The sequence below is a fragment of the Lichtheimia ornata genome, assembly GCF_029851405.1.
Source record: "Lichtheimia ornata isolate CBS 291.66 chromosome Unknown scaffold00018, whole genome shotgun sequence".
NCBI lineage: Eukaryota > Fungi > Mucoromycota > Mucoromycetes > Mucorales > Lichtheimiaceae > Lichtheimia > Lichtheimia ornata.
This window is the reverse complement of record NW_026695338.1, coordinates 414,017-434,735: the sequence shown is the minus strand read 5'-3', so window position 1 is coordinate 434,735 and position 20,719 is coordinate 414,017. Positions and strand designations below refer to the sequence as shown.

General features: G+C 43.7%; 11 protein-coding genes across 11 annotated transcripts; 6 read left to right on the top strand and 5 right to left on the bottom strand.

Moving 5' to 3' along the window:
• Positions 1-283: 283 nt before the first annotated feature.
• On the top strand, positions 284-1,972 carry O0I10_004896 (uncharacterized protein; the record flags this gene model as incomplete). The annotated part of the gene is made up of 4 exons (XM_058484945.1): positions 284-442; positions 504-770; positions 840-1,163; positions 1,223-1,972. 4 exons carry the CDS (start codon positions 284-286, stop codon positions 1,970-1,972), a joined length of 1,500 nt encoding a protein of 499 aa, XP_058344444.1.
• Positions 1,973-1,982: 10 nt separating this feature from the next.
• On the bottom strand, positions 1,983-2,465 carry O0I10_004895 (uncharacterized protein; the record flags this gene model as incomplete). The annotated part of the gene is made up of 1 exon (XM_058484944.1): positions 1,983-2,465. The coding sequence occupies one exon, from the start codon at positions 2,463-2,465 to the stop codon at positions 1,983-1,985; it is 483 nt and encodes a 160-aa protein (XP_058344443.1).
• A 97-nt stretch (positions 2,466-2,562) lies between these two features.
• On the bottom strand, positions 2,563-4,058 carry O0I10_004894 (uncharacterized protein; the record flags this gene model as incomplete). The annotated part of the gene is made up of 3 exons (XM_058484943.1): positions 2,563-3,788; positions 3,846-3,942; positions 4,002-4,058. The coding sequence occupies 3 exons, from the start codon at positions 4,056-4,058 to the stop codon at positions 2,563-2,565; spliced, it is 1,380 nt and encodes a 459-aa protein (XP_058344442.1).
• A 1,131-nt stretch (positions 4,059-5,189) lies between these two features.
• Positions 5,190-7,092, top strand: O0I10_004893 (uncharacterized protein; the record flags this gene model as incomplete). Its single annotated transcript, XM_058484942.1, has 3 exons — positions 5,190-5,540; positions 5,606-6,949; positions 7,003-7,092. 3 exons carry the CDS (start codon positions 5,190-5,192, stop codon positions 7,090-7,092), a joined length of 1,785 nt encoding a protein of 594 aa, XP_058344441.1.
• A 445-nt stretch (positions 7,093-7,537) lies between these two features.
• Positions 7,538-9,569, top strand: O0I10_004892 (uncharacterized protein; the record flags this gene model as incomplete). The annotated part of the gene is made up of 7 exons (XM_058484941.1): positions 7,538-7,855; positions 7,914-8,145; positions 8,202-8,245; positions 8,311-8,469; positions 8,528-8,770; positions 8,844-8,939; positions 8,997-9,569. 7 exons carry the CDS (start codon positions 7,538-7,540, stop codon positions 9,567-9,569), a joined length of 1,665 nt encoding a protein of 554 aa, XP_058344440.1.
• Positions 9,570-9,580: 11 nt separating this feature from the next.
• On the bottom strand, positions 9,581-11,673 carry O0I10_004891 (uncharacterized protein; the record flags this gene model as incomplete). The annotated part of the gene is made up of 12 exons (XM_058484940.1): positions 9,581-9,610; positions 9,684-9,889; positions 9,950-10,100; positions 10,169-10,314; positions 10,386-10,496; positions 10,548-10,671; positions 10,725-10,807; positions 10,867-10,998; positions 11,056-11,152; positions 11,211-11,267; positions 11,342-11,421; positions 11,475-11,673. 12 exons carry the CDS (start codon positions 11,671-11,673, stop codon positions 9,581-9,583), a joined length of 1,416 nt encoding a protein of 471 aa, XP_058344439.1.
• A 742-nt stretch (positions 11,674-12,415) lies between these two features.
• On the top strand, positions 12,416-13,714 carry O0I10_004890 (uncharacterized protein; the record flags this gene model as incomplete). The annotated part of the gene is made up of 1 exon (XM_058484939.1): positions 12,416-13,714. One exon carries the CDS (start codon positions 12,416-12,418, stop codon positions 13,712-13,714), a length of 1,299 nt encoding a protein of 432 aa, XP_058344438.1.
• Positions 13,715-14,964: 1,250 nt separating this feature from the next.
• On the bottom strand, positions 14,965-15,744 carry O0I10_004889 (uncharacterized protein; the record flags this gene model as incomplete). Its single annotated transcript, XM_058484938.1, has 4 exons — positions 14,965-15,286; positions 15,351-15,497; positions 15,584-15,617; positions 15,681-15,744. The coding sequence occupies 4 exons, from the start codon at positions 15,742-15,744 to the stop codon at positions 14,965-14,967; spliced, it is 567 nt and encodes a 188-aa protein (XP_058344437.1).
• A 25-nt stretch (positions 15,745-15,769) lies between these two features.
• O0I10_004888 (uncharacterized protein) lies at positions 15,770-16,143 on the bottom strand (the record flags this gene model as incomplete). The annotated part of the gene is made up of 2 exons (XM_058484937.1): positions 15,770-15,784; positions 15,835-16,143. The coding sequence occupies 2 exons, from the start codon at positions 16,141-16,143 to the stop codon at positions 15,770-15,772; spliced, it is 324 nt and encodes a 107-aa protein (XP_058344436.1).
• A 655-nt stretch (positions 16,144-16,798) lies between these two features.
• O0I10_004887 (uncharacterized protein) lies at positions 16,799-18,106 on the top strand (the record flags this gene model as incomplete). Its single annotated transcript, XM_058484936.1, has 1 exon — positions 16,799-18,106. One exon carries the CDS (start codon positions 16,799-16,801, stop codon positions 18,104-18,106), a length of 1,308 nt encoding a protein of 435 aa, XP_058344435.1.
• A 1,002-nt stretch (positions 18,107-19,108) lies between these two features.
• O0I10_004886 (uncharacterized protein) lies at positions 19,109-20,070 on the top strand (the record flags this gene model as incomplete). The annotated part of the gene is made up of 2 exons (XM_058484935.1): positions 19,109-19,424; positions 19,484-20,070. The coding sequence occupies 2 exons, from the start codon at positions 19,109-19,111 to the stop codon at positions 20,068-20,070; spliced, it is 903 nt and encodes a 300-aa protein (XP_058344434.1).
• Between the last annotated feature and the right edge of the window lie 649 nt (positions 20,071-20,719).

Here is a 20,719-nt window from a genome sequence, read left to right as displayed (position 1 = left end):
TTGTACTTCGTTCAGTTACGTATTGCTATAGTGATGGCAAGATACCATCCCCTGATATTGTTGGTAATATCCTCATCATCATCATCAGCTGCAGCCGCTGGTTTGACTGCACCTAGATACTTGTAAAGAATAAAAAAAGACCCGCCGTTGTCATGCAAGAAGCAGGTTGAGGGGGGAAGGAACATCATTCTTCCATTTTGAGAAAGGGGAGGGGGGGGGCGGGGCAATTGGATGTCCGTGTGCCAACGCATTACATTTCTTTTCCTCTCTCTTTATTGAATCCATGCGACAGTTGGCACTTTTGATAGCAGCTGGCTTATTCCCCTTCCCACTCTATGCATCGTCCTTTGCTTATGAAGACCTCGCCTCTTATCCCCGATACCGTGTCGTCCTCACAGAGAACCGAATTGCCGAATCTGACATTCTCGACAACTTTGACAAGGTAAAAGAAGCATCGATTCATTGGGGAGAACGCGTATACTCAATGGGGTGGGGGAGAACAGCATGGAAGCAGCAGTACTAGTAGTGCCTTATCGATACGGCAGCAGTTTTTAAATGTCAACCCTGGCATGAGCAAAAAGAACGAACGCAGCGTGGTCATGATGAGTGCCCATGGGCAGCCATTCGAGTGCACGATTCCCGACGACGACAACGATAACAGTGACCAGAGCCAGGATACGTCGAGTACAACACCAAGTGAACAAGACAGCATAGAACGAGGATTAAAGCTATTGGAACCCTTGAGCAAACAAAATTGTCTTTATTATCAGGCAAGTTGTTGTTGCATGGTATGGTTCTTTTGGAGGGAGGTGTCGTTTTGACGTATTCGTTTTCATTAGACACCGGGCTATTGGACGTATGAGTATTGTCATGATAAGCATGTTCGTCAATTTCATCTCGATCGGAACGCTCTTCAAGGTGATCAGCGTCAAATCACAGCTGCATCCAACAGTCCATCTTTTTATCTTGGCTTTTATTCCCCTTCTTCAATACAACAACAGCAACAACAAAAGACCGATTTGGCATCACCCCATCAACATCAACACTATCAACAACCTATCACTAGTTTACGACATGTGGGGGATCAACGTTACTTGGTTCAACAATGGACCGGTGGAACACAATGCGATTTGACAGGGAAGCCACGTTCAATTGAAATCCAGGTAAGAAAAGAGAGAGGCTATGTATACAAGGAAGGAAGGACTCACAAATAGGAGGATAGTTTCATTGTGACATGCAAGCGAATGATCGGATATCCATGTTTCAAGAAGTAGCTACGTGTCAATATCAAATGACGATCACCACACCACGTCTATGTGAAGAGATGATGTTGGCATCTACAAGTCATTCGGATGTCAACAAGATCGAATGCAATCCTATCGTACCTGATCACCTTGTAGAGGATAGTACTACAACAGCAAAAGCATCCAATGATGAGCCAACAACCGAAGATTCATCACCTGTATCCGAAGAACAAGCTACGACGACCACTACCACCACCACAGCTGATACTGCTACGACTACGATGACATGGCAGGATCCATCCACATCAAATCAAGCATCACCACAACCCAAGCCATTGGATATGAGCAAAGAATCCCTTTTGGATGCAGTATCGGATCTCAAAGCACAACTTGAGGAATTAAGACAACAAGTACAACAACAACAACGCCATGATCGATCTGGAACGACGCTTTCCCAGCTAGAACATTTATTACGTGGAGCAGCAGCAGGAGCAGCAGGAGGAGAGGTTGCTGGTGATGATGGAGAGGTTGAATTCTTGGTATACCACATTGATGAGAACGGCGAGCTTGTATCATCATCAGGAGATGGAGCAGGAGGATTGGATCAATTATTCGCTGGGCAGCAGCAACAACAACAAGGGGATGAAGGGGAGGAGAAGGAGGAGGAAGATGTAGAAGAAGGATCCCAAAAACAGAATCGAAGAGCTTATGATATGCGATACTTGTAACTTTTTATTGTTATTCCTGAATAATAGTTTCCAATTCATCTTCATCTTTGATCAATTCAGTAAGAGAGTCTAGCATGTACGATACATCATGTCCTGATCTCGACCATATGTAATCCTTGAGACGTTGTAAACGACGTGTAGCTCGATCATCATCATGTTGTTGGGTGGTGTTGTTGGTACGGGCAATGACGACTTCTTCCTTGGCTTCACTTATGAGACGTTGCAAATGGATGGGTAATGCATAAACATCCTCCGTAAATTGTGTATGGGCAAGATAGGATCGCATGTCGGGAGCCATGAAAAGGTTGAGGAGATAAACATAGGGAATGGGCTGCTCGCTAATGTCGTCAAACATCATGGCGTTCCCGTCATTGGCACATGAAGGAATCGTCATCTCATCCAATGGGGGTGTAATGGCCCGTGTCTTGCGCTCGAGGGGTGATAAAGCTTCTTTGGTTGATGGGCTTGGGCTTTTGGGTGGACTATGGTACATGCCTTGTCAAATCCAGTAATCAAAAAGAGAGTCGAGAGTGACACAAGAAAACCCCGTAGAAAATTCATGCAATGTCTTTGTTTAATTGACGTGTGAGTTACGCAATACTATCAAGTGTGGTTGTCCGTTGCCTTGACAAAATGTGGCTCATCCGCCTTAAAAGACTGGGTGTACGTTGTACGTATTGCTGCTGCTGCTGCTGCTGATCATGATTACTACTACTATAACTAATATTACTAATGCCTCTACTACTATTATTATTACTGCTACTGCCAGTCATCGTACTACTACGACGAAGGCTGCTGAGCAAAGATTGTCTTTTGGATGGAACGTAAACACTGGTACGACGACGTTCAATGGCAACAGCCGAATTAGGATCCTCTTCAAGTCGACGTCGAATGGAAAATACAGCTTGAATCATCTCATCCCTCGTAGCTTCATTGCAACGTTTGTTATCCAAGATCCATTGTACGGCTTGTTCACATTCAGTACGTGATACGCTTTCTTTGAGATGGGTCATGTGTGCACGCGCAAGAACTTGCAAGCATCCCACACGTGCGTATTTAGCTGCTTGAAGAACGGCCGTACCCAAAAACGTGCTTCGTGCTCGAGGATCTAAAAACTGGGCTTGTAATCCAATGTTGGCACCTGCTCTATGAATAAGCCAATCAAGAGACGCTGCATGGTCGCCATTGGCTACAAGGGCAAACAAGGGTGATTTTTGGCTGGCATCCGTTGCATTGACGTGAGCACCACGTTGGACAAGGAGTCGCAGTGCTGGTAAAAGCGTAGACTCATCGCGCACAAAGCGTGCCACATAGTGTAAGGGTGTCCAGTCATCTCCGTCGCGTGCATTGACATCGGCTTCATTATCAAGCAATAGCTGCAAGGCTTCCAATATCGAACGATGGCTACAATGGACGGCTAAGGCATGGATGGCTTGCACACTATAGACATTGGGTAAAGTGGCGTCAGCGCCATAGGCTAAGAGCACTTTGAGTAAAGGCACGGGATCCTTATTATGCGTCACGGCTAGATACAGCAAGGTCGATTGTGTATCAGGATCACGCGTATTGACAAGTGTGTTTGCATTATCGCCCGCCATTTCAAGTGCACGTACCACCAAGGACACATCACCTTCCTTGGTTGCTTCCCAAATCGTAGGTCCTTCAGGTACATTGAGAATCACGGCATCGTCATAGCCATCATCATCATCATCGTCATCATCGTCCTCGTAGACACCTTGTTGTTTGTGATAGCTGCTACTACTGGTACTTGTGTCAAGTCTTGATAATCGCATAGGTCGACCACCATAATCCCCACCTTGTTTGTTGTTATGATTAACTAGAGTATAAGAAAAAAACTTCCTAAGAGACTTACCATATCCAATGAACTTTCTCAAGTCATCCGTTGCAATGTTTAATCCTTGTTGTTGTTGCGACTTGTCATTCAATTCAACATCCACAAATGCAGCTTCCTTGGCCACCAAGAAAATCAGTCATCATAGAGGTTGTTGTTGTTGTTGTTTTCATTTACCTCATCACCGTGGGTGTATCGCGGTACAATGGCTTTTGGATAGGCTATGGTATGCATTGGAAGTAGTAAGAAGGGATTGCACAAGAGAAAGAGGATATAAAAATGAAAGGAAAGGAAAATTCATTCCAAGTTTGTTGTTATATAGTTTAAGATGTGTATGTGTGTGTGTGTTTGTCTCGATCATTTTTCGCGCCGTCGTTGATGATTTTTGTTTGCTACATTCTCTCAAATCCAGGTGTATTACTTTTTTGCGCGCTTCCCGTTCCATTGCCATTTTACTATATATGGAAGTTATGAGCGCCATCCCATCGATTGGGAGATACACGCACCCTGGATCATGCATTCCTCCAATTAATTTGTCCTGTAACAAGGATCATCCATTCATCCACCGATTTCAATTGTGTTGGTGATTGTTGATGGTGGTCGTCGTCATGGTGACGGTAGTACAAGGGGAGGCTCTGCAATGCAACTAGGTTACACGTACCATTGTGTTTCCCGACAGCGGACATGGTCACAGTGATGATGATGTGCGTAACCCCAGTTTATGCACAATCTCAATATATTCATTTACGAGAGAGAAAGAGAAAGAGTTATGGTTACGAATTAAACAAAAGATGACGTGTGTGGTGATTGGATCATCTTTTATTGTGATGGATCATAAAGAATGACCAAAGTTTATAGGATGATGAATCTCGTTACACATACAGTGGGGACGTGCCTTTGTTGAAAAAGGTGGTAGCCATGAAAGGCAAGATCAGCTAGTATAATTCAATATGAGGAATGTAATGTCATGGGCTGATGTTGGGAGGTGTATGGTGATGGTGGTTGCTGCTGCATTAATCATTGTATGAGCGGGGAGACAAAATCGACCACAACATACGTTAATATGAATACATTCAACAATGTTCATCCAAAGGTTCCTAGTTTCAAGGTGGGGGATGTTTTTGGTGGTGGTGATGGCAGCAGTAGCAGGAGCCGGGTTTTGTGTGTGTGTGCGATGGCAGTCAAATTTTGGTGGAGTGGTATTCTTCCTTCCTTTGCTTCTTCTCTCTCTCTCTTGTTCACCCCCGCGTTTTTTTCACACTTACGCACACCACCCAGGAACACTCATCCCACGCGCATCTCGCCCATTGCAACCTTTTCACCTATTCCAGTCTCGTCCACGACGACTCGTTACCACTGCTCAATATGCCTTCTGTTGGTGGTAGCGCTCCACCACAACCTACTGCACCCAATGGCATTTACAATGTTCTGATGACTGGAAGCACCATGGCAACGGGTGGTATTCCGACAGCATCGTCTTCTGCCAACCTGAATGGAACTGGTACTACTGCTGCTACTGCTGCTTCGGGTGAAGAGATATCGACTATCTTTGTTGTGGGCTTTCCAGATGATATGCAAGAACGCGAGTTTCAAAACATGTTTATCTTTTCGCCTGGATTTGAGGCTGCAACACTCAAAATCCCATCCAAGGAACAAGAAGAAGACATTCACAGTAATGGCAATGGTAGTAACAACAACAACAACAGAAAGCAAATTGTAAGTAACAAGGGGATGATGATCATGATCATGTCACATTTATTAAGCTTGCATCTATACCATAGATTGGATTTGCAAAGTTCCGTACTCGCTATGAAGCATTGGAAGCCAAGGATATTCTTAGTGGTAGAAGAGTGGATGCCGAAAAAGGATCAGTCTTGAAAGCCGAGATGGCGAAAAAGAACTTGCATACAAAACGAGGTCTTTCTACGGGCGATCAGCAACAACAACAACAGCAGCAGCTTCCTGCACAACATCCAATGTCCACTACATCTCATCCACTCACGAGTACACAACAACAACAGCAACATGGAGGCATGCCAAAACGTTTCTCGCTTAGCCCAGGTCAATCAGCCTACGAAGCTTTCCATTCTGTACCAGCAGCATTACCTAGTGAGCTTCATCCACCCAGTGAATTATCTTATCCCGAGTTGTACCCTGATCTGTTTTCGCCTGGAGGCACACCCATTACAACGACATTCAACGATTCAGTGTTTGCTTCTCGTGCAGCAGCGGCAGCGGCAGCGGCAGCAGCAGCAGCTATGGCTGCAGGAGGAGGAGGAGAACGAGGAGAACGAGGAGGAGGAACAACAAGGGATGGTTTCGATGCCCGTTCAGCCTCAATGGGTGATATTTTCAATCATCGTAGCATGTCATCATCTCATTCAACATCACGCTTATCAATGAACCGATTCTCCAATAACAACAACACCGACAATGATCGCAACAATGCTAACAACTTGTATCATTCAAGCACAAGCCTTCTTTCACCTACAGCAACTTTACAAACAACTGCATTTTCTTCTCCTTTTTCATCACCACCCACCAGTGTACTCAACAGCGTACATGAAGAAATGTATCCATTGCAATTACCATCACAATTACTATCACAAGCAGAGTTAGCAGATCATGAAGAGTATAAGCAACAACAAGGAGGAGGAGGAGGATTGGCAAGTGCTTTGAATTCACGATTGGCTGGATTGACGATCAACACCAACCCATCATCCTCTGTCACCAATGCCACCACCACCACCACTACAACCACCAACAATGGAGGATTACCATCACCAGGTATCAGCTCGCCTACTGGATATCTCAGCTTTGCCGCAGCAGGTAGCAACAGTAGCAGCAGCAACAACGGTAGCCTAGCAACAACCATTGTCAATGTTCACAACCTTCCCCACAATGCCAATGAAGAAGAGGTGATAGCTCTATTCTCTCAATGTATCGGTTATCAACGCCTTTTATTCCGCCCGGTGCCAAGACCAGGAAGCCCTGTGTGTCTCGTGGAATTCAATGATTCGGCGTGTGCTAATCGAGCAGTACAAGAGTTATATGGTACCATGCTAAGCAATTCGGTCAACAGTGGCATTCGTCTCTCGATCAATACAAAGCCTAATGGCATGATGGTAAGTACACCTTTTGTATAATAGACTTTTGGAGTACTGATATACGTATTTAGGGTATACGTCAGGCACCACCTCCTCTTGACAGCTTTGCAGGTCGTCTGGAACATCATCATCATCATCTCGATCAATCATCATTCTCTTGATATACATGCATTCATTTCACTATCACCACCACCACCACTACCATCCTTCTCCTCCTCCTTCACCTTGCAATTATATACACATGCACACACACACACACTCAACAACAACACACAGTCAATACTTTCAAGCAAGCATACATTATTACATACATGTATACAAAATACACACTCACACACGGCAACAAGATGCACACACACACAAAAACATTCACTTTTTACTGCTGTTCCAAGTCTAGTCTATCCTTTGTCACACTCTTTCTTTTCTATTTCCATCAATATCGCATATCAAATACATATACTTTAGTTTTTACGCCTTGTTGTCTTTCTCCTTCATGTGATTCGGCCTGGTATAGAAAATCCGCCCTCTACTAGAATTACAAGAACTCGCCTTTCGTTCCTCCTTTTCCTTTTTTATTGCACTACTACCAACCCATCGATTCAGCCCATGCAGCATGACGAACATCATCGAGCGCTCCTAGACGCGCAAGACGATGGTGCCTCGTCGTCGTCTTCGTCAGAGCGTGCAACGATACCAGTGACAGCAGCAACCACCGTCGACTATGATAAAAGCGACGACCCTACGAATACTGCTACAGCTACCACTACTACAACTACTACAACTACAACCCAACCCACCACGGGGAATGAGGAACAACAACGACTCTTGGATAACGACAATGACCCTGAACGTGACCATGACCACAGGTCGTCTTGGGAAATGGAGGTGCAGGAACCCAATCAGCCAGTCTATCTCAGTAAATGGGTAAACGTTTTGCATACACATACATGTAAATGTAATTGTAACTCACCTTGGATGATAGGAAAACCCAATGTGGCGATATCCTGTGGTGGCTGCTTTTTTCGTCATGTTTTTCTTGTTATTCAAAATGATCATGCTCATTGCCGTACAGCGCCATACCCAACATCGTCGACCGGATCGTATCTTTTACAACGGCACAGAGTACTTTGGTCCAACATTGATCATGATCTCCTTGGATGGCTTTCGTCCCGATTACTTGGATCGCAACATGACGCCCAACATGGTCAACTTTGGTAAATACATCAGCGTTGCCAAATGACAACATTTCACTCATGATGCTTTATGGTAGCTGCTACCGGTATGCGAGCTGAGTATATGCATCCATCGTTCCCTGTAAGTGTTATTGAAAAAAGGGGGTGGTCGTCAATGTGTGTGTACTAATGCTACTACCATGGTAGTCCATCACAGCACCAAATCATTGGACGTTGGCAACTGGCTTATATCCCGAGTCCCATGGCATTGTCGCCAATGAATTTTATGATCCAGACATGAACAAGGTCTTTTTTCTTTCAAATGATACCATCACTCATGATCATCGTTGGTGGCATGGTGAGCCTGTAAGTGTGTGTATGTGTGTGTGTGCTAGGAATCAAGCATTGAATTCTATTATTGTAGATCTGGCATACGGCTCAACGGCAGGAAAAACGCTCTGGTGTCATCATGTGGCCTGGTTCCAATGTCAAAGAACTTGCAGCGGATTACGTCGTCCCATTCAATGATTCAATATCTGCCCATGCAAAGATGGATACGGTTTTACAATGGATCGATTTACCTGTGGAAGAGCGTCCTCATCTTGTTTCAGTCTATATTCAACAAACCGATGAAGAAGGTCATCGCTCTGGTCCGGATAGTCCCAGAGTAAGTTGATTGGGTTGGACACTCTTTTTACAATCCACTTGGCTGATAACTCACCCTCCCCTCCCTATAAAAGTTGAATGAAGTTCTCAAGACCACAGATGAAGCGATTGGCTATCTCTTGGAAGAATTAAATGCGCGTCGGATCTTGGATCGTATTCATATTGTCATTGTAAGTGTTTTTATTGTGGGGATCCCACTCTCTTTTATATAACCAAATACTATTTAGGTGAGCGATCATGGTATGGCAGAAACCCATCGATCCCGAGTGATTTATTACGACGACATTTTATCAAAGACATCCATGAGCTGGTTACGTGAACGTGAGGCAGGACCTCTTCTCGGCTTACGACCCAAAGAAAATGCACCCAAACACGCGGTTGAGCAGATATACCAGGAGCTGCACAATTACACTCAGCACCATCCCAACGATGCCCATTTCCAAGTCTATCTTCGGGAACACGTGCCCAACCGTTTCCATTACAATGATAACAATCGCATCCCACCTATCGTTGCTATTCCCGATGTCGGTTATGCCATGGTCAGTCACGAGGAATGGAATCCCAAAGATGATAAAGAGCCATTTACGCCACGTGGAATTCATGGTTATGATAATCTGGAGGATGACATGCAATCGATCTTTCTCGCTCATGGTCCAACCATCGATCTCGAATATGGCCGTCAATCCATCCTTGCCCCCTTTTTCAACACTGAAGTCTATTCATTCCTTTGCCATCTCCTCAACATTGATCCCGCCCCCAATAATGGTACCCTGGAAGGCCGTTTCCTTCGAATCCGATAACTTTTTTGCTTTTATTGTTGTTCTTGTTTTCGTTCCCAAATCTATTAAAAACAGCCATGTGTCAGTTTGACTGTAGATAGTCGTTCCCACTCCCTCTCTCCTTTTATACGTTACCTGGATATAACTCTCGGATAAAAAGATCATTTGTGGCATAATCTCCTCAACAATAAGATCCTGAATCTGATACCATTGCTCTGTACCCCGATGTCGTACATGCACCTTGTATGTGCCTTGGCCTGCTTCAGGCTTGCCCTCATGGCAAATATTCGCCAGTAAATCATAATGCGTGCCCACCTTGTCAGCATCCGGCATGTTGGTAACTAGAAAAAAGGGTTACCAAAAAAGGATCGTACAGAGAGAGATACACCCTATCCACTTACAGCTCTTCATGTCCACATCCTTGATAGGAAAGTTGACAATGGTAGGATTCTTTTCAAGGGTCCAATTGTTCTTGTTGAATCGCTTGATATGGAAGATGAGGTACTGGGGAAGACGAGTGATCTGATATCGCCTCTTTTGGTTGGCAGTTTCCTGTTATTGCAATAGTAGTCGATCAGTTTCATGCATGCCTCCCATCTCATATCCATCAAGATTCCTACCTGAACTTGTTTGCCATCGTATTTTTGAAGAATCGTTGTCAAAGGGACTTGAGGAATGATATTCTTCTCAGCTTCATCTTGGTACAAGGGAGCAGGTGGTAAATCCAGTGCCAGGAAAAGAAAGGGTATTTGGCTTGTTTTGATTTCTACCCCACTACAATGAGCATTCCATGCACATACACAATGAAGACAATGACCCTTTCACTCCTCCTTTTACCTCGATCCTCATCAAAAACAGCAATTTCCTTTTGACCCGCCACAGGTCCACTGGGGCCCACCGTTTGAGATTCTACTTTCACTTCGCCTTGAAAGATCTTTGTAATGATACCTACCAATGCTAGGGTCAATACGCTTTCCCAGTAAAAGCCAAACGACTTACTGCTATTTCTCTTTTTGGTACCACCAAGGTCTCTGTGCAGTGTGTTGAGGAACCAGGAGAGGAAATCAATGGCATTGCTTTGCTCTGTTAAGCGGAATCGCTTGTCACTTGCATTGGAAATTTCCTATTGTGGCATGTTAATAGCCATCCCATTCCATCCATGATTTCAATACTTGCTTGGAGTAGTTCATGAGGACTGACTTGACCTTTGAAGGCTCGAGGATTCCACATTTTCCTTACAAGAGCACCGAATCGTGTAACTTTTTGGATCCAATGAATACCAATCCCGAAAACGAATGCGTATTGGTTGGCGACTTACCAAGTTGTGATTTCTCTTGCTTTTCAAAATCTTGGAGAATAAAATAATCGCGAAGAGGTGGAATATGGACAAGTGCTTGTATCACCACATTGACATAATCGTTGGCTTTAACATTGTTGAGACCCACAAAACCTAAGAAGGGGGAGTGCTAAGTAATGCTTTCCTTATCCAATCCTACCACCTACTTACCAGGAAGATACTTTTTGTTGTTGAGATCGTAAGACGCTTTGAGGTTGGCATCCAAGTTGCTGACTTGTTGCTTGGTCAATGTGGGGTTCAAAACGTACTATGCGGGACATGAGTGGGCATTTTGTCAAATCATTCATTGAACGAGGTATACCTACCTTGATGTCATTAAGGGAAGGATCGTCGACTTCATATCCATCGGGTAAAATGTACACCTATTCCCCATCCACATCATTAGTCTAGTCTTTCATCATGGCTGCTGCTTCGTGTTTGTGTGTGTGTGTGTTACCTTGAGCGTATGCAAATTGATAAATACGTGATGATCCTTGTGGATACTATGGAAATAAGCATGCGATGATTTGCCACGACCTGTGTCTTGTGAGTGGACCCATGTTTTCTTATATAAATGTATCTATACGCACCTTGATAGTATTTGCCACAAACGAGACACGCGTAGACATTCATGGGCGAGAGAGAAACGGAGCACAGCTTTTCGAAATCAAAGTCGAGCATGTGGCGATTGATGGTATCCAAGTAGAGATCGCGGGATGTCTCCACCTTGGTCTCACTGGGATCATGGTTGGATTCGTCGATGCGTTGTCGTTTGGGTTGTGGTTCCATTTTAAAAGCGTAAAGGTTCAAAAAAGAAAGGTGAAGAGAGAGTGAGAGAGTCTGACTTGGAGTCACGTTTCCATCGAAATGCAATATCCACACCGCCGACACCCATCCTCGTTCAAGCAATTGACACTTGTCATCATATTACCCATCACCATGTATATATTCTCTCCTATACAATGATATAATAAAAAAGCCATACATCGCAAATCCCTTAGTTCGACACACACATTTGCATCATCTTGTAACATCATCGGCTCTTGTGAATGTTGAATCGAACATGATGGTGGTAACATCTTTTTATGTATCATCTTGAAGCTAGTCGGAAGCCGACATCTGACTCCGTATTGGCCCCACAACTTTAATATTATGATCCACCACATTATGGGGACGACATTCTTGCCAAACATGACCTTTTACTTATCCTAAACTGAAAGAAAACGTGCAAAAATTATTCACTCGCTGATCACGATAGTGGATGCAACGAAAAGCCCCACCTCTTGCTGTTTTCGCAATCAACAAGATTGCCGGCGGTGGAGGATGTGCTTGTGGCGCACTCGCTGTTGTCTTTGTATATGTACATAAGCTAAAGTTACACAACGTAACCTCGAGCGCCAACATAATAAAAGGCTTCCCCAAATACTAGGTACGTAAACATCAGCTTGCTTTCTCATTTTTGACCAGGTATGCCAGTGTAGTTTAAAAACATCAGCCAAAACTAACCCTTTTGCCTTGGTAGCCTATATACATGACCATCACTAGCACATCAAAGGAGCCTCCACCTGATACAGAATGTGGCAAACTATGGACACTAGAAGACACATTCATCCATCCAGAATTCCGTTTGTTGTATGTTCCTTCCAAAGATGAAGATGACAAGATGATGACGATTATTACTCCTTCCAAACACGAGCCATCTTACGTGCCTGATCGCAAATTTTATGCTCTATCGCATTTATGGGGCACCGATCCGAAAGAGAACCTGTGGGATGTGAGCGACTTTATCAATGACGAGAATGGCGCCACTGTGGAACCAATACCAATGAGAGAAGAGAAACGTGAGACCTTCTTGAATCTACTACAAGAGAACCCTGGATACTGGTGGATTGATGTCTTGTGTTGTAGAAGCGATACGCCACCTGTTATCATGCGAGGTATATATGGTTGCTGCCATACGTGCTTTGCTATGCTTGATTGTCCATCCGAAGCAATTGAATTTTTCTCAGCTGCAATCCTTGATCCTTCTAAGACTTATGGCGAACCAATTGAGGGGACATCCTTTGAACGTAACATGGTCAAGGGAGCAGCGATGTGGAAGCATGCTAGGGATATTTGGAAATGCCGTTGGTTTTCGCGTGTATGGACAATGCAAGAATTGGCCCTTCCACCTTCAGTTATGTTACTCTCAGAGACATGCGATATACCATGTTACATCTCTGCTGATTCGCTGGAAGTCCCGATGTTCCGTTGCTTTTTTTTCAACGCCTCTGCAGACCTGAAGCTTTCCCGCTCTATGTTCAAACAAGAGCATCCTTTCATGTTGAGACATGGAGTCCAAAATTTCCATGGATCTGAGGGCGGTTCAAAAAGTCGTCGATTCGGAATGTTCCTCTCGATACTCCGTCAATTCATCAAATCTACACGATCATGTTATTTTGTCGAAGATTATGTGTATGGTGCACTCGGCATTTTGGGTTTGGATATCCCAAGACTGAATAATATAGAAGATACATGGGATCGCTTTCTCTTCAGTTTCCGACGATTTGTGGAGAAGAATTTTTGGGAAGAAATCGAAGAATTGGTTTATTCCAGGTCGTGGACTAGTGATGTGGAGACGTCGTACTACAGTGAACGTCCGGAATTGTTGGTCAAGCATCTCCAGGAGACTGTGCGTTTTAACTATCGCGAGGAAGGAAGATCATGTGCACTATCAGGAGCGAGCAAGATGGCAGACGTGTATCGGGGGTTATTAAAAATCACCGTTGATTGCACATGTGATGAATGTGAGGGTTTAGATTCTTCTATACAGAGTTTTAAATGTTTTTGAGCCCTCATTCACCATTGAAAATAAAAAATTGGTAGTGTGGCATATACTGTATTGGACTCAAGTGTTTTTGAAGGTATTAACACGTCAGCGGCCTGTTTGTAGATAACCAAAGTCATTTATTGAAGCTCATATCTTTAGAGATCATGTCATCCAATTCTGCGTATAGATGACGATGGTCCATGGCTTGATCTTGTGTGGTTGTGAAGGCAATGAATACTCTGGATGCAGAAGGTTGCTTAAAGCTCAATATCTTTCATGCATAATGTGCAGTAGTAAATGAAAGAGAATACCTAGAGCTGGCTTTGTCCGCATTATCCTAGTCATGCATAAGGTACGCCATAGTAATCAACATCTCTTGTGTAACTTGCATAACTGCCAAACACGCTTTTGACTAGAGTAATGAGTCAAGAGAGTTTTGGTCACAAACCCAAGATTACTCATATAGTAGGAGTTAGATTATTGCCGACCTTATATCCATATCATTTACATCCATCCATGTGCGCAAGTAACAGAGAAAAAAAGAGAATAACACGAGCAAGGATAACTTGGTGGATAAGAGTGTAATGGCTGTGAACCCCAAATGTGAATAAACGCTAATGTGCTTCTCGAGGAATCCCCGCTTCTCATTTTTGACGTGATGATTCTGATTTTCATGGAGTTCTTTTATAGTGTGGTATTTGCCTTAAGCTATCTGTGTTATGGAAAGGGCAATCACTATAGTGTGATGAAAGAATATATCAATGTAATGCCTGGCAGAGCTCCCGGGGTGTATAATCTAGCAATGTCCCGTATGATACAGCAGCGATCACCAGCTTGTTGCCATGAGACCAGGATCCGATCGACATTCCAATACCATCGTTGCAGTAGCACCCCACAATCCAAAGGGACCAGCAATACAGCTATTTTGACAGGGTATGTAAATGAACGTCCACGGACATAACCCATCCTTCAAACAATAGCCAAAGTCAAACCTACAATGAGTAGTAAATCACCTGTTGAATCCTCAGCAGCATCACCATCGTTGCCTTGGCAATAGTTGGAGTCTTCAGGGGAACACTGTGGCATCATCAAGCATACACAGATCGACATTGATAACGAAGGTGACCAAAAGGGGAATGTTCAATGCGGCGTGTGGATTGAGATGATGAACCATTTGCAGCTGCCACGAGTGTTTGATCGCCGTCCGCTTTTTCATGATGAGCTGCACCTCCAGATTCGAAAGAAATCAGTTGCTCTATTTGATGCGATTTTCACTGATCATGTGACCTGCAAATTCCTCCGCCTTGTAACTCGAAACATTCAATAAGCTGCATGTTCATCGAATGTGATATTGTTGTAAATTTGGATGCAGAGAGCAGGTTGTATTCACGTATGGTGCAATGATGGTGTTGTAAAGTGGCGACAAAATCGGCACCTTCGTTTTGTCGTATCATACGATCCATGTACGGCTTTCCAGGTATTGGGAATGTTGCAAGATGGCGGTGTGTCCTTTCATCCTTGTAAAGCGTAGCCAACCTGCACAATCGTTGAAGACCAACTCCTGCCAACACAGCACATTGCACTGCATACATTCTAAAAACAAGTCGCTTGTGTGAGTTGATGGGTGGATGGATCTTGTTGACTTGAAAGCACTTACAAGCATCGAAGACGATCGGATTCATCAATTCGGGTCTCATAGCTCAATTCATGGTATTTGGTGGCTGCTTCGAGGAAACGTCGTTTGGCGTCAAGGATGCGTGCTTGGCAAAGCTTGAATGTCAAATTGAGGACGAGGTCATTCGAGCTGTGAATCAACAATGCTGCTCGATTGAGATAGGTATCAGCAGTAACAGCCTCATCCACTTCCAATAAAAGTCGCATGATTCGTACATAAATCCCAAGCTTGTATTCATCTGAAATGCTCCTACAAAACAACATACCATGCGTTTAATGCCTTGATCGTAAGGGGTGATGAATGATACGTTACCGATGACCCGAATCAAGTTGAATGCTTTGTAATACTTTGGCTGCTTCAAGATAATCCTCTTCATCTTCGTATACTTTGGCAAGATTCTCTCATAGTTGCGATAACTAAAAGCTGGATTAGCACCTTTTCATGAGTGATCGATAGATACGCCTACCTGTTCTTCAAAGCTCACTGAACGAGGTTGAGCAAGTTCAATCGCAAAAGTAAGCACTTGCTTCTTGACCTCATTGTCTTGGACCCGGTCGTTGAACAAGGCGATAAACTCGGATAACAGTTGACGCGCCACGACCAAGCCAACTTGCTCATCAAGGACACATTGAACGTACTCCTTGAGATTCTGAACCTGAGCTGGGCCGACAGCTGAAGATGCAAGCACGTCGTCGAGGACTTTGGTGAATGCGTCGATTTTGGTCTTTTGTTGCGGTTCAATGACACATTGCTGAAGGCGTTGTGTGATATCCATTTGAGACAAGAGGAAAAGGGAAGCCAGCGGACATTGGCCAACGCGTTCGACCATGCATTATCATAGCTGAAGATTTGATTCATGTGACCCCACTCAACGATAGAACAACAATCGATACGTGTTATCATACTATCCATCATTGTATCCATATGTTTTCTTCTAAGGGTATAATAAAGTCATACATCACAACCAACAATATCGCAAACATCTTCGTCATTTAGTAAGGTCATTGGCTCTTGTGAACTTTGAATCGGATGTATCATATTAAGGCTGGTTGGAAGGCGGCACCTGATTTCGTACATTGATCTAGCTATGGTTTTTGATCCATATAATCCATGGAAACGCCATCAATGTCAAAAACATGACCTTGTGATTACACCAAACCGAAGAAACATGCACAAAGTATTCCCTCACTGGCCATATAATGGATACAATGGAAAATGTCATTTGTTCCCTCGGTTAACGACCAACCATGATTCTCTACGATTATCGTGTAAGCCAAAGTTACACAACCTAGCCCCGTGTCCAACGTACAAAAGGCTTTCCAAATAGTGTACGTAAACGTTTACATGCTTTTCTCATCCTTTACCAGGTACACAAGTTTAATCTAAAACCATTTGTCAATAGCTAACTTTTTTCCTTGTCGACGACGTAGATGACCATCACTAGCACATCAACGGTGCCTCCACCTGATACAGAAGAATGTGGCAAACTATGGACACTAGAAGACACATTCATCCATCCAGAATTCCGTTTGTTGTATGTTCCTCCCAAAGATGAAAATGACAAGATGATGACGATTATTACTCCTTCCAAACACGAGCCATCTTACGTGCCTGATCGCAAATTTTATGCTCTATCGCATTTATGGGGTACCGATCCAAAGGATAACCTATGGGACGTGAGCGACTTTATCAGTGACGAGGATGGTACTACAGTGGACCCAATACCAATGAGAGAAGAGAAACGTGAGACATTCTTGAATCTACTACAAGAGAACCCTGGATACTGGTGGATTGATGTCTTGTGTTGTAGAAGCGATACGCCACCTATCATCATGCGAGGTGTGTATGGTTGTTGCCATACGTGCTTTGCTATGCTTGATTGTCCATCCGAAGCAATTGAATTTTTCTCAACTGTAATCCTTGATCCTTCTAAGACTTATGGCGAACCAATCGAGGGGACATCCTTTGAACGTAACATGGTCAAGGGAGCAGCGTTGTGGAAGCATGCTAGGGATATTGGGGAGTGCCGTTGGTTTTCACGTGTATGGACCATGCAAGAATTGGCCCTTCCATCTTCTGTTATACTACTCGCTGAGACATGTCATATGCCTTGTTATTACGTCTCTGCCGATTCGGTGTGGGTATTCCAATATAGCAACGAATTTAATTTAAGAGACAAGGACAACAGCGATTTCCAAGCGAATATTGGCACGCTCAGAAGAGCTGTCGGTATAATCCATGGATCTGAGGAGCATACAGCAAATGATTTCTATCTTCTCGATTCAGTATTACTTCACCTCGCCAAATCTGAACGATCATGTTATTTTGCCGAAGATTACGTATACGGTGTACTCGGCATTTTGGGTTTGGATATCCCACGATTGAATGATATAGAAGACATATGGGATCGCTTTCTCTTTAGTTTCCAACGATTTGTAGAGAAGCGTTTTTGGGAATCGGTCAAAGACCTTTTTTGCTGCGGCCCCTTCTTTTATAGTCCCAACAAGACGTACAACGAACCATACCCGGAAACGGCGACTAAGCATTGCCAGGAGACTATGCATTTTAACATTTGCGAGGGAGCAAGATCATGTGCATTATCAGGAGCGAGCAAAATGGCAGACGTGTATCGGGGGTTATTGGAGATCACGGTGAACTGTTCTTGTAGTCGTTGTCGTTTTATCACCACCGAATGGTTGAACCACTTTAGGTATTTTACAGTCGTCATTCGAGATTGATAATAAAAGTGGTAGTGCGCCATATACTTTGGGACGATATTAGCTAGATTATCTCAGGGGCTTATTTGTATAGCTAACCAAGGTCGTTTATTAATGCTGCTCATAGCTTCGATAATCATGACATTCAGTTTTGCGCATAGGTGCCGATGGTCCATGGTTTGCCCTTATGTGATTGTGGAGGTAATGGATGCTCTGGATGCAGAAGGTTGCTTCATGCTTGATACCTTCCATCCACAATAGGCATTAGTACATAGTACAGTAAATCCAGCAAAGGAGAACATCTGAAGCTGACTTTGACAGCATTCATAATCTTTTTTGTATCGCCTGCTAGCCTGTATAACTGCTAGTCATACTTTTAGCCATGGAAGACAAGCCGTAATCGAACATCAAAGGATCACATGTACCAGCCTATATGGTAGCATGTTGCGATGACCATATTAAATGAGATGTCGCAAATAAATGCCTTGAGGGGCGTTGATCATTTTCGGCCCTCACAAAGACGCCAATTTGATATGACACTTTTCTATGCAATCAACAGGTGGGTGAAAGTCACCATTGTTGTATCGTTCTTTTCCAAAAATCAGTTTCCATGGATACCATTTTACTCAGTACAATGACCCCATAACGTTCAACAAGCCGTGCAATGTCAATCTCAGGATGAGACCACCTTACCACGTGATCCAAGTGTGGTCCTCCTCATTCACTCAGCACATGACCATCATGCAACACTATGTCTCCACCTGCAGGACAACATCAACCATCTTTGATATCGAATTTAAGATGGCTATTCTTTTCATTTAAATCACGATCGACTTGTGTACCCATAACCCAGGAACAAGTAAGGTTTGCATCACGAGACTGGATGAAAGCAGCTGTTGCCTAATTCGTAGCATGTTTACATGCGGATCACATAACTCTTTTGTCGCTTTTCCCACTCGTGTTTTTTTTTCTTGCTCTTTCATTATCATCATTATCATCATCATCATCATCATCATCATCGTCATGCTCAAGATTTTTGCTCACAAGAAGCGACGTGCCTCTATCCTTGATATCTCTCAAAAGTCATTGAGCAACCCCACAACCACCACCACAGCCTCTTCCATTTACACTGCGACAACATCCATCCATGGTGATGAATCGCCAATCATTCATGTTCCCAAAAAACAGGTTCCTGTTAACAGCAGCAGTCCAATTCTAATGATGCCAAAGCCCAAACATGCCATTCCTCCCACACAAGGTGTACTGGATCCTGGGGATAAGGATAAGACTGAGCTCGAGGAACAACAACAACAACCAGCAGAAGAACGCGTCATTCAAGGTACAGTAATGGGTTGGATGATGGTTGTTATGTCTATATCACTTACACACGTGATGTAGATATACAAAGACGAAGAGCGTCATCATCATTGGATCTGGATGATCGTGTTGAAGCACTCCAACGACAAGTATATATGATTCAGCAACAACGTGAATTGGAACGTGCACAATGGAAGCAACGAGAACAAGAGCATCGATTGCGTGAAAGAGAAATGATGGAGAAAATATGCCAAACCCAGGATCAATTACGCATGGCACTTGCTGGTAATAGTCGTAACAGCAATAGCCGTCCTCCTTCAAGACCACGTTCAACTTTGCTGCTCATGGATGAACAAGAGGATGTGGATTATGAGATCCCACCACCACCATTGTACGCTGCTGCAGGTCATCATAGACGAGGTGGGTGTCGACATCAACGCCCTATGGCATCTCCACGTCCACGAAGGAATAGTGCAACATCCATCCATAGTCGTCATCATTGGAGTTCTCCTGAGAGTGATTATGAGGATGAAGAAGAGGAAGATCAAAGGTACAACTTTTCACCAGGAGGAGGGCAACGACGACATTATCCTAGACCAAGACCAAGTGAATCGACAACCCAACAAAGACGAGCAAGACGTCCCGTTTCATATTATTGCTACCATTGATCTATTATCTTTATACGCTTATGGTTTACATGAATATACATTTGGCAAAGTATGAATAGACCACGCCGTCGTTCAAAAGTTACACGCTTTCGTTGTGTCACATTGTGTAACCCTTTGTATCATTTACCATTGTCGTATGGCAAAATAGCAATTGCACACCTCACAGCCATAATTGCAACAAGGATGCTGCCAATGATTGCAAGGTTGAGTACGAAAGAGATCATAATGGCTTGAGTGTGTTGTACCCTACCCATCGAATCAAATGGGTTTCTTGTCATGCAGGGTGAGTTGTTTGTTACATCAAATGCCAACAGGTGATTCAAATCCAGTGTGGTCATTATACAGCCATGGCGAAAAAGGCAATGTGGAAAAGTGTATGTAATTGCGCAAAGACCTAGAACAACAACATCCAATGAGCCTGTTACTGCTTGGAGGTGCAAAATGCTGGTTGCATCCCATTAAAGGGCCCAATGGGATCTATTTTTGAACTTGAAAGCCCCGCTCGCCCAGAGAATCAAAAATATAAACTTTTCAGTGTAACGTGGAATTGCGACCCTCCCTTCCACCACCTACTGACACAATCATTTTCCACCTTTTCTTTTTCTTGTTCACTTTTTTTTTTCCTTCCCTCTCCTTCCATGATGAATCT